Raw genomic sequence first — 12,296 nt, 5'->3', positions numbered from 1 at the left:
CGCTGGAACTTCAAGGGTACAAAGGGTTGGAATACTGGTTCTCAAAACTTGCTGCACAGATTACCTGAGGCTTCGGTGGGGCACCTGTGAGCTGTGCCTCTTGGGCTCTATCCTGGACCTACAGAATCGGAATTTCTGTGTTGTCTGCCAGGGATGTGCATTTCCCACACACTAGACTGGTGATTCTTGGGTCTACTATAGTTTGAGAACTATGGAACCCAGTGGAGAAATTGAAGTCCAGAATAGTTAAGCAGGTTAGCTGTTCAACAGTCTTTCCCACTGCGAGAGCTTCTGACCGCGAGAGATAATGTGTCTGAACGGTTTAAAAAAGATGTGTCATTCAAAAGCAAGGCATGAATATGTTAAAGAAATTAAAGCTTAGTTAAAATGTGTATTTAGAAAGATTGATAAATGAGTTTTCTCTCTTATAAATCATATAACATAAAGATTAATTTATAAAATACCAAGGTATATTTCAAATATCATGGTTGAGGCGTCATCTTTTCTTCTTTTCTATGTTCGTATACCTAGTGAATCAGTCAAAACTTGTAGATTAATATTTTAAATGCCAAAAGAAGCCAGCTGCTTGTTCTAGTCTCTGACTCAGTTAAACTCTTACAATATTTTGACTGTTTGAAGAAAATTAATAATGGGATGTTAGGTGGTAGATTAACTGAAACTAAATATCAACATAGCTAGATTTATTTTTGGATGGCTGAGCTCATCCCTTCAAAGAACGGAAACAGGATTTATTATATCATGAGTTATTAACTTACACAACACCAAAACAGCCCCCACCACCCCCCAACAGAGCAGAGAGCCAGCCACAGTGTATTTAAAGATTATGTAAGAGGCTGAAACTTTATATTTCCTATCAGCTAGGACGTGGTGTTTAGAGGATACAGCCAGTTACCTAAGGCTCACAAAGATGCCAGAAGAAGTTAAGGCGATAACTGTTCTGACAGCTCTGGCATCAGACTAGTACCAATGCTGACTGCCTCTTCCCTGAGCAGCAGGTCCCACTGCAGCCAAGATGGACAAACTGATACCTATGGAAGAGAAAGATGCTTTTGTCTGTCATCCGCGTATCTATGCAGCAAACCCTCCCTGAGCACCTACTGGTCCTCCCTTCCCTCCTCTAGCTCCCCCTCCCACGCATGCACTATCTGGGGGTCCGCACATGTGAAAGGGATACGTGTATATGCTTCAAGTCAAACGCAGTGCCCAGGCCGGAAGCTGGGCACTCCTAATGGTTCTGATGGGTTCTGAAGCCCTGATGCCTCCAGCCAACAAAGAAAGGTTGGTTTTGCTTTCGATGAGCCAAGCTGGCCCCAACCCCCTAGAAAAGTACCAAATTACAGCCTCCCTTTTCCCCTTCTACACTGATGTTAGACTGTGGCTCCCAATGACAGATCTTCGTACATCTGAGGCATTCTGCTGCTGCTTCTTGGCGTGGTGGGAGTGGGCGGGGGATCAGAACGGATCGCCACGCCTGCCTTTTGTTCATAGTACGCTCTGGAGTTCGATGACTTTACGCGGTTTTACTACGTATGTGCACAAAGATATCCGCCCCCCCCCCCCAAGCTGGTATTCATACACCCAAACTGGAAGAGATCTATAACAAGTCAGCAGAATGTGCTGATCGCAGTAGATCATGCTGCACAGATTAACTGGAGCCGTTTCTGGGCCCCCAGAGTGTCCCCAAAGGACCGTCATCCTGCTCTGGACGCCCCTGGAGCTATCCTGGTTTTTGTCCCTCCTGGCAGATCAGCTCTACCTTCCAGTCTCTGAGCATCCAGCATCATTAGAAAGCAAAACAAAGACAAAAACCGAACCCTTTTCTTGCTTGAGTTAATCAGAGCAGGCTTCTGTTGACTGCACTCAAGAAAGCCTGGCTGACTCAGGAGGAGATGTCATTTTATTAAAAAGCACAGGTGCAATCTGCGCCTCGGTCAAGGCAGGTAAAAGGAGATGTCGGCAGAGACTACTCGTGTGTGTCCTGCTTCACCAGCCTTATCGGTCTGTCCTGGCCAGTCTCGCTCGTCTCCCGAGGCTTTCCAGAATACACTGTACTCCAGACGCATCTCCAGAAACCACTTCCAACTCTTGCCTACACCTCCCGCGGGGGTGCCCTCACTGCCTACAGTGCAGGTCCCAAACATTCTCCACTGAGGTCACGGGGAGCAGCTGCTGAGCAAGGGCAGGAGGGGAGGTGCTGATCCTGCTCCTCCGCCAGGTGAGCATTCCTTTCAGCCTCAGAGAAGGTGTCTGGGCGGCAGCAGAAATGGGCCAGGGGTCTGCAACCTAATAAAATGCCATCTTGCGAAAGTAAAAGCCAAATCAAGCAGTTTTGTTAAAAGTATGATTACCCACCCAGCAATCTGATTCTGAATCAGATCTCCCACTGCTATTCCTATAAATATGCACCACCTTATGTGAATTCCTATGTCACCTAAGGAAGGTAACAACTGCTGGCTAGATGCATATAGTGTTCTGAATTAGCCACGCATGGGGGTAAAAATGCATATATAAAATGGGGTTCTTCCCTGAATTGAGCCCCTAAATTCCCTCATCGGTCTGTTAAAACAGCAGCTCCATGGGAAAGCAGACAGGGCTGACAGGTCCTTGTGAAATAAAAGCCCGCTTCCTCAAGTGGAAGTAACTCTAATATCTTAGACCTGTTTACCTATGATCCTGTTCCCTCTGCTCATTCCCTTCAATGCCAAATCCCTACCTCCATCATGAAATGGAAGCTCAATGACCCAGAAATAATTTGAACAAACCTATTTCACTGAGGATGCTCTCATTTTTATCTTCATTAACTCCTTGGTCCCTGTCAAGTATGCTGAAAGCAGGATTTATGTTTTAGCTGCTGGGCCTGGAGGATCTTAAAATTTAGACAATTTGTACATTTAACTGAGGCAAAAGATAGTGCATGTTTTGTAGACAGATACAAATTGTTTTCTTTTTCTATTAAAGAACACTGTATTAACTCATTCACTGTACTTTTTAACTGAAAGAATTTAAAGTAGCACGATACCCAATGTTCACTAATTTTTTCTCACAAAAGAAATAACACCCATTTGATAAGCCCACATCTCTTCCTTTCTTAAGAGAAAACCACACCCGCGCACACAGTAAGCCCGTTCTCCTCAGGTGAACAGCCGGAGGGATCGTGGCTCATCCTGGGTGACTGGCTCTTCATAAGATTCTGCAAAAGTAAAACGCTGAAGTATAGGGAGTTCACAAGAGGCCCCAAAGCAGCAGCAACTGACAAGACACAAAAAACACTCAGTCCTGAAGCTCACCTCCCTGATGCCCATGAAAAACCATCACTCTTGATTCGATTAATTCTGCTTTTTGTAAAATGTGGTGGCTCCTCAAAATCTGTGTTCAGAGAAGTATTCTTCAAGCACACATTATCAGAGTGCTAGAAAAGCTTCACATCCCTGAGGTGTCTATGCCTTTCTAATTAGTAATAAAACTTAGCATTTCTGTTCCACTATATTTCCCAATCACACCTGCCTTTGGTGAATTCATGCAAATGCAAACATCAGTGGTGCGGGTGTGAGGCCAACTTGCTCAGAGCAACTCAAAATCAAAACAACAAAATTGGAAATCATCAATGATAAGGTCTCAGAATACTTTCTTCAAATACATGATGGATTTTATAAGCGATTTTCCACAGAACCTGGTTCTATTTTTTTTTTTTTAGATTTTATTTATTTATTTATGGGGGGGGCGCGAGTGAGCAGGGGAGGGGCAGAGGGAGAGAGAGAATCTCAAGCAGACTCTGTGCTGAGTGTGGAACCCGACACAGGGCTCCATCTCACGACCCATGAGATCATGACCTGAGCCGAAATCAAGAGTCGGACTCTCAACCGACTAAACCACTCAGGCACCCTGAACCTGGTTCTATTTTAAGATGGTGTTTTTCTTAGCAGGATCCAATAGTTGGGCATTTCTTTTTTTTTGAGTTTTTTTTTTATTTATTCATGAGAGTCAGAGAGAGAGAGAGAGGCAGAGGCAGAGGGAGAAGCAGGATCCCCGCCTAGCAGGAAGCCCGATGCGGGACTCGATCCCAGGACCCTGGGATCGTGACCTGAGCCGAAGGCAGACGCTTAACCATCTGAGCCACCCAGGTGCCCCTAGTTGGGCATTTCTTTGAGACAATATAAAAGATTCACCAAAACATCCTGAACTGACTTACAGGTGGAATGGTCTTACAGTGTATTTCCTCTCTAGGTCATTCTTACATGGCTCTGCAATTTCATTCAAAAGCCAAGTTTCAATGTGCAGAATTTTGAAACTACAGGATACCAGTGAAAAGAAATATGCTATTCACCATCAAACCGGGATTTAGTCTCCGTTCTCTAGATCCTACGACAGAGCCAGAGACAATGTTGAGGCTAGTCTTCTTCCACATGACCCTACAGACAGGTCAAGCAGAACTTACCAGAAGCATTGCTGATGTGCCATTGGGCCTGGATAAGTGGATGGACATTTCAGGAAACATCCTGTCAATGCGGCTGATCACATCATCAACATATCTAAGTGGGAAAAAGAAATGCACACAAATGAACTGGAACCTTAGTCAAAGAAACACAAATCTACAGTGTACTAAAGACTTCTCTCTTCAGCTGTTTATCAATGCAATATAGTCAAGAAGGCAAATGGGATTTATAAGTCTTTTTACAAAAAATACTACTCCCTTGTTCCTCCTTTTGCCTCTCATGGCCAACCAGTTTTTAGTGCTTTCTTCTGGTATTTACCTCCATATTTCTACATGATATGTTTTTAATGCTAGTTCTTGCTTTTTTATTTCATTTTTTAAGCTTTTATTTAAATTCTGGTTAGTTAACATACAGTGTAATATCACTTTCAGTTGTACAATATAGTGATTCAACAATTCTGTACAACATCCAGTGCTCCTCACAACAAGAACATTCCTGAATCTCCATCACCTATTTCACCCATCCCCCCACCCACCTCCCCTCTGGTGACCAGCAGACCAGTGTATTCTCTATAGTTAGCAGTCTTTTTTTTTTTTTTTTGGTTTGTTCTCCTCTCTCCCCCCTCCCCCCTTTGCTCATTTATTTCTTAAATTCCACGTATAAGTGAAATCATATGGTATTTGTCTTTCTCTGGCTTACTTCACTTGGCATAATACTCTCTAGCTTCATCCATGTAGCTGCAAATGGCAAGATTTCATTCTTTTTTACATCTGAATAATATTCCTGTGTGTGTGTGTGCACATGCATATTTTTTCTTTTATCCATTCTTTATCTGTTCATCAACTTTTGGATACTTGGGTTGCTTCCGTAATTTGGCTATTGTAAATAATGCTGCTACAAACATTGGGGTGCATGTATTCCTTTGAATTAGTATTTTTATATTCTTTGGGTAAATATTTAGTAGTGAGATTACTGGATTGTAGGATAGTTCCTTTTTTTAACTTTTTGAGGAACCTCCATACTGTTTTCCAAAGTGGCTACACCAGTTTACATTCCCACCAACAGTGCAAGAGGGTTCCCCTTTCTCCACATCCTCACCAACACCTGTGTTATTGATTTTGGCCATTCTGACAGATGTGAGATGATATCTCATTGTAGTTTTGATTTGTATTTCCCTGATGATCAGTGATGTTGAACATCTTTTTATGTCTGTTGGCCACCTGTATGTCTTCTTTGGGAAAATGTCTATTAATGTCTTCTGCCCATTTTTAAATTGGATTATTTCTTCTCTGGGTGTTGAGTTTATAAGTTCTTTATATATTTTGGTTACTTACCCTTTATTGGATGTCATTTGCAAATATCTTCTTCCATTCCATAGGTTACCTTTTAGTTTCGTTGACTATTTCTTTTGATTATGCAGAAGCTTTTTATTTTGATGTAGTCCCAGTAGTTTATTTTTGCTTTGGTCTCCCTTGCTTCAGGAGACCTATCTAGAAAAAAGACAGCCGATGTCAGAGAAATTACTGTTTATGCTTTCTTTGAGGCCTTTTATGGTTTCAGGTCTCACATTTAGGTCTTTAATACATTTTGAATTTACTTTTGTGTATGGTGAGGAGAATGGTCCAGTTTCATTCTTTTGCATGTCGCTGTCCAGTTTTCCCAAGACCATTTGTTGAAGAGACAGTCTTTTCCTCATTGGATATTCTTTCCTGCTTTGTCGAAGATTAATTGACCATTATAATTGTGGGTTCATTTCTGAATTTTCTATTCTGTTTCATTGATCTTCGGGTCTATTTTTGTGCCAATACCATACTGTTCCGATTACTGTGGCTTTGGAATAGAACCTGAAGTCTGGAATCGTGATGCCTCCAGCTTTGCTCTTCTTTTTCAAGATTGCTTTGGCTCTTTGGGGTCTTTTGTGGTTCCATATACATTTTAGAATTGTTTGTTCTAGTTCAGTGAAAAATGCTGTTGGTATTTTGATAGGGATTGCATTAAATGTGTAGATTGCTTCAGGTAGTATAGACGTTTTAACAATATTTGTTCTTCTAATCCATGAACATGGAATGTCTTTCCACCTCTTGGTGTCATCTTCAATTTCTTTCATCAGCGTTTTATAGCTTTCAGAGTACAAAGGCTTTCCCCTCTTTGGCTAGGCTTATTCCGAGGTATCTTACTGTTTTTGGTGCAACTGTAAATGGGACTGATGCCTTCATTTCTTTTTCTGCTGCTCCGTTCCTGGTATATTGAAATGCAACAGACTTCTGTACGTTGATTTTGTGTCCTGCCAACTTTACTGAATTTGTGTGTCAGTCCTAGCAGTTTTTGGTGGAGTCTTTCAGGTTCTCTATATGTAGTACCATGTCATCTGCCAATAGTGACAGTGTTACTTCTTCCTTACTGATCTGGGTGCCTTTTCTTTTTGTTGTCTTATTGCTGTGGTTAGGATGCTTTTTCATTTTAAGCATGACCTAGTGACTTTCTTCTATAGGAGATCAGAATTTAGCTGCCACCATCCTGGCCACTGGGCTCCGATACAGAGGCTCCTCCCTCTGCCTTTCTGGTCTAGGGATGGCAACAGCTTCCTGTTGCTGCTCATCTCTGGTAGCCTCGCTGTCTCCTGTTTGGCTTCTCACCTCAATCACCTACATAACCAATTCCCTGGATTAAATTCTCTTGGTTTTAAAGACCTGAATTCCTATTTTCCTGGCTGGACTCCAATTCAAGTTATATCATAATTTTTGCTTAAGTCAGTATTTGGTGTGTACATTCTAAAATCTCCGCATATATATTTAAAAAAAAAAATTTTTTTTGAGAGAGAGAAAGAATCCGGAGCAGGCTCCATGCCCAGCATGAAGCTGAACGCAGGGTTTAATCGTATGACCCTGAGATCATGACCCGAGCCGAAATCAAGAGTTGGACACTCAAGTGACTGTGCCCCAAATCTCTGTGTATATTTTAAGTAGCTGAGCCACACAGGAGCTCATGAGTACATACATTTATTTGTAGAGCTTTGTTTTGCCTTGATTTTCACTTGGTTAGTTTTCTTTTTTTTTTTTTTAAAGATTTTATTTATTTATTTGACAGAGAAAGACACAGTGAGAGAGGGAACACAAGCAGGGGGAGCGGGAGAGGGAGAAGCAGGCTTTCCTGCTGAGTAGGGAGCCTGATGCGGGACTCGATCCCAGGACCCTAGAATCATGACCTGAGCCAAAGGCAGATGCTTAACGACTGAGCCACCCCGGTGCCCGCCCCCTTTTTAAAAAGATTTTATTTATTTATCTGACAGAGAAAGACACAGTGAGAGAGGGAACACAAGCAGGGGGAGTGGGAGAGGGAGAACACTTGGTTAGTTTTCTATGTGCCTACTACAGTGCTATCCCTGAACTCTCTACCCGACTCTAAAACTTCTCTCACTACAGTCAGACATACCAGGCAATCTGTCAGTTCCATTTTTTCCTGGACACATTCCTGCAAAAGAGATTCTTCTCTTTTTCTGGCCCAAATGGAACTTAACTCTCTTAAGGTTTAATAATCACCGACATTAAGTACTTAGCATGGTGTCTGGCACATACTAAGGACCGGAAAATTACAAATACTCTCTCTGGGACATCATGGGCCTGCTCTGCAGAAATGTCCTCTCTTAGCAGGATGAATTCTCCCCACCAGTGGAGGCTCACTGTGATGATGCCAATCCACAGCACCAACATAGCTGCGTCTGGCTCACATCCTTTGAGAATAAAATCATACCAGCATTTTGCTTACCACCCAATCACACTGGGGATGTATAATTCAATAGCTGAGATGCAAAACTATCTATTAAGGGTTTTGTATTGGATTTCGTATCCACTGGATATGATAAATTAAATTACATATCCATTAGATCAGGGACATATAAAAGCTATGTTCTCTTGGGGGTAGAGGGAGAGTAACTCCCTACTCACAGCATGAAGATTTCAGTTCAAAACCAGGGGCTCACAAGAGATAGCAGACAACACAATGCCATTTGTTAAAAAGTGAACACCAGTGTGTCAGTCCTGAAAGTCAGGGAGTAATTGTACTGATGAACCGGTCAGGTTTTCCTTAGAGAATGTCCTGTACAGTTTCAGACTTGGAGCTGAAGGGAGGGAGAACCACAAGGGGCCCAGTCGTAAGTAACAAGGACAGTAAGCAGACTGGAGCAGCGGTGTGTGAGAAGAGGGGGTGTGGAAGGCCACTTGCTCCTGGGAAAGGGGGTTGACGGGAGACTGACATCTTTCAAGGGTGTGAGCGGCTTTTAGGAATTCAGTACCAAACAGCTCCCTCCCACCTCTAGAAAGGACTGTAAGATAAGGGCAAGGCCTTAAAAAGTGAACTAGCTCAGAAAGAATGAGAGGCATTTCTTAAAAGCAAGGCCCAAATGCTATTGATTTTTTTTTTTTAAGATTTTATTTTTTTAAGTAATCTCTACATAGACCCAATGTGGGGCTCAAACCCACAACCCCAGGATCAAGAGTCATGTGCTGCACTGACTGAGCCAGCCAGGTGCTCCCCCCACACCATTCTGTTGATCTTGTTTAAAAAAGATTTTATTTATTTATGAGAGAGAGAGAGAGAGAATGCCTGTGCGCAAACCGGGGGAGGAGCAGAGGGAGAGGGACAGCAGGCTCTATACTCAACACAGACCCCCACGCGGGGCTCAATCCCACCACCCTGAGATCATGACCAGAGCTGAAATCAAGAGTCAGACACTCAACCGACTGAGCCACCCAGGCGCCCCCTCCCATTCTGTTGCTTTTTAAAATGGCTGAGGAAACAACCTTTCCTGGATGGTAAGGAACAGACCAAGACACCGCACATCATCTCGCACAGTCCCCTTCTAGATTTATAGCTTCATGACACAACCTTGGCTTTAGGCGTAAACGCTACAAACGGGTAAAAAGATGAAGGAAGGAGGAAGCGAACTCATGTTTCATCACTGCCTGATGTTTTTTTAAGTGGTGGAAGACACATGGCAAACTTCATGTCAAAAGTTTACACCAAGTCACTGGAAACATTTCTGCATTTACATACTTATTTTCTAAATCTGTGTGTATGGTTGAAACCCAGTTACTCCAGACTCAGCAGGAAGCAAAAATCCACTGTCCTGTGTGATTGGAGGTCACTGCTAAGTATATGCTAATGAGGAGGGGGTGGGCAATGTCTTCGGAACCAATCCTCAATCAATAATCATCGTAACTCTGGACAGAAGAATGCAAATGAATAAGCGGGACTTCAGTACAAAGGTAACATCATAATTTGCTCTCCCTTGTACCTTTCACCTTGAAGGTTTCAAAATGCTTTCTGGAAAACCTGTCTCTTTAGGAGGCTAGGGAAATAGGGGAATGAGTAGGTTACCCGATGATTCCAGAAACCAAGCTCTGCGTGTGGATTTCTAGGATTCCACACCAACTACCTGACTTTGCTGGCTTTTTAGTGAGGGCCAGAGTTCTAAACAGGCAGACGGCAAATGTCCCCTGCTGCTTCTGGATTCCTTTATTTATGAGATCTGTCAACACAGGACAGTGGAGAGGTCTGGGGTGGCACATATGGTTTCCTCCCCCATCAGGGATCTCAGATGAGGCTCAGCAAACTCAATCCAAAGATTTTATGAAGCAAAAATGAATCTCAAGGAGACGGTTTTTCATTCACACGCCTAACATAAAGGAGATGCAAATTTTCTTTTTACAGGTGACATTATGTATTTGCCAAAAAGAGAAAGAGAGAAAGTCAGCTGCGTTTTTAACTGAGGAAAACAATGTCTAAATCCTAGAAGCAAAAATCAAAACATTTCATTTTCAGATACACCCAACCTTTAAAACGCAAATCCACCACTAGTTACTTGACAGAAATAAGGAAAGCTAGGAACGTCAAATTATAAAGCCGGATGGCAGGGGAGGTGGTCTTCGCCGTACCACCTCCTTGGCAGCACTTCTAGGGATGCTGCCTCCCGAGCCTGCGAGCTCGCCAGCGTCTGCACAGAACTCGGCAACATGTCACGTCCCACTTTGAGTGCAGGGCTGGGGACAGGTAGGAACAGCATGCTCTCCTCCTACACGTCCACCATATGCTCCACTCCATTCTGTGGCAGGATCAAATTCCTTTAATTTTTACCTTTGGAATACAGGCAAACAAGCAGTAACACAGCAGTGGTGACTAGTTTACACTTGAGCAGATGCGGCACGGAAAGACATTAATTTAGTGCCAAATTGAGCAGTGAGTCACAATTTGCACATATCTGTCAACCTGTTAACAGGGTAATAACTTGGAAAGATTGCTGTTCCTATTTACATTACGGAGGCCTTTCGCAACGGTGAGCTGCTGGAAGCTCTCCTCCCAGAGCACTCAGCCGAGATGGGGCTCATGGTCCAAGAATCGGACTAGAAACACTAACTCCTAGAAATCACAGGTTCAGATCAAGGTGTGGTTCAGAACTTCAATATTTTCAGGCAGAAAGTTAACTTTAAGCAATGAGAGAATCCAATTTCCCTGTTCTGCTCCCCAGTTGCAGTCAGACTCTCCAATTTTTCCCAGTGCAATCCCACCAATTTCAAGGTTTGTAAAGGCTTCCTTAGGACTAAGCTTCCATCGCCACAACTTCAACATCTTGGCAGCATCAGAAATGATCACGCCCTTCTCAGATTTCTAACATCAATTTTTGAAGCCTTATAAGTCTTGTTCTTTCTGATTGTCTTCAAGTAGCTTGGCCTGCTCCTTTCAATGTCCTTATTCAGAGAATTAAGAAACACCAGGCACTCAGAGGTCCTCTTATCAGAGGACCCGTCAATCCAGGAATGAGCAGCATCTCCAAGAGGCGGCTCCCCCTACCACATCTCACCAGGCAGCCCCTGGACTGCTGGACCGCCACCCCAGCATCTCCACCCCATCACCCCACTGCAGCCTCATGGAATGACACACAAACACTGCCTCCAAAACCTCAAGGCTTTCTGCAAACACATAAAAGACTATCAGGCTTTCCAATTTCTTTTATCGGCATGTTTTAATCTTCCTGGGTCACAGAACTCTCTAGGAAGGTACTGAAAACTAAAATGCACATCTGTATAGCATTTTACATATAGCTGTTTGCAGTTCATAGGCCCCTTTAAGTCCATTCCTGAACCCCAAGTTCAGAATAACTGCTCTAGACCTGTTTTGGAATGGAGGTATCTGGTTTTCTTCTTTGTTCTTTTCTGAATGGTAAGTTTTATTTCTCAACAAAGCTGCCTTCATTTGAGAAATAAGTTTGTACTTGCTGCAGCCTAGAAGTGAACACCCTGAAGTAATATAGGGGTACGATGACTGGATCAGTTCTTGTAATCTTAAAATCATGCTTCCATGATGGAGTCCAAGGTTAGTTTTTGTTTGTTTGCTTATGTTTAAACACCTGCCTCTCACTGACTCCAATGAAGTCAAGGACCTGCTTCTGTGACCTTAGAGGTCACCCAAGAGCAAGTAACCATCTCTGCCCTCCAAAGTGCATCACCTGTGCTTTCTAGAAGCTCCTTGCTTGCATCAAGAAAGAGGTCCCTGCTTTTTGCATCACTGCTTAAGACACGGCTCGGTGGTGAGCTTAAGTCTCGAGTCCTGAGGGGGCTGAGGAGGCTCCTGTCGCTCCAGCCTCAGCTGGCCTCCTTCCATGACCCCGAGCAGGCTTGCACTACCTTGCACGCTGTGCACAACCTGCATTCTCTGCCTGGAAGAGTCTTCCCACAACCATTTCTGCTTCCGTGCCCAGATCAGTCCAGCTCACGCTTCAAGTCTTTGGTTCCCAGCTTAAAAGACACTTTGTCAGGGAGCCTTCCCGGACCCTCTCCCTTAGCCCCC

The 12,296-nt window shown here is 43.4% G+C and overlaps 1 protein-coding gene across 2 annotated transcripts in view; it reads right to left on the bottom strand.

Annotated features, from left to right (window-relative positions):
• The window catches only part of MED27 (mediator complex subunit 27), a 202,864-nt gene that overhangs the window by 60,475 nt on the left and 130,093 nt on the right, over nt 1-12,296 (bottom strand). For both annotated transcript variants that reach the window (XM_035015557.1, XM_035015558.1), the window contains exon 4: nt 4,457-4,550. In XM_035015557.1, the coding sequence (XP_034871448.1) occupies nt 4,457-4,550 (94 nt within the window). The remainder of the gene's footprint in view (nt 1-4,456; nt 4,551-12,296) is intronic.

This window comes from Mirounga leonina, unplaced genomic scaffold, assembly GCF_011800145.1.
Source record: "Mirounga leonina isolate KUSES-001 unplaced genomic scaffold, KU_Mleo_1.0 Mir_170, whole genome shotgun sequence".
In the NCBI taxonomy this organism is placed as follows: domain Eukaryota; kingdom Metazoa; phylum Chordata; class Mammalia; order Carnivora; family Phocidae; genus Mirounga; species Mirounga leonina.
The sequence above is the reverse complement of the archived record's forward strand: the minus strand, read 5'-3'. Positions and strand labels throughout refer to the sequence as shown.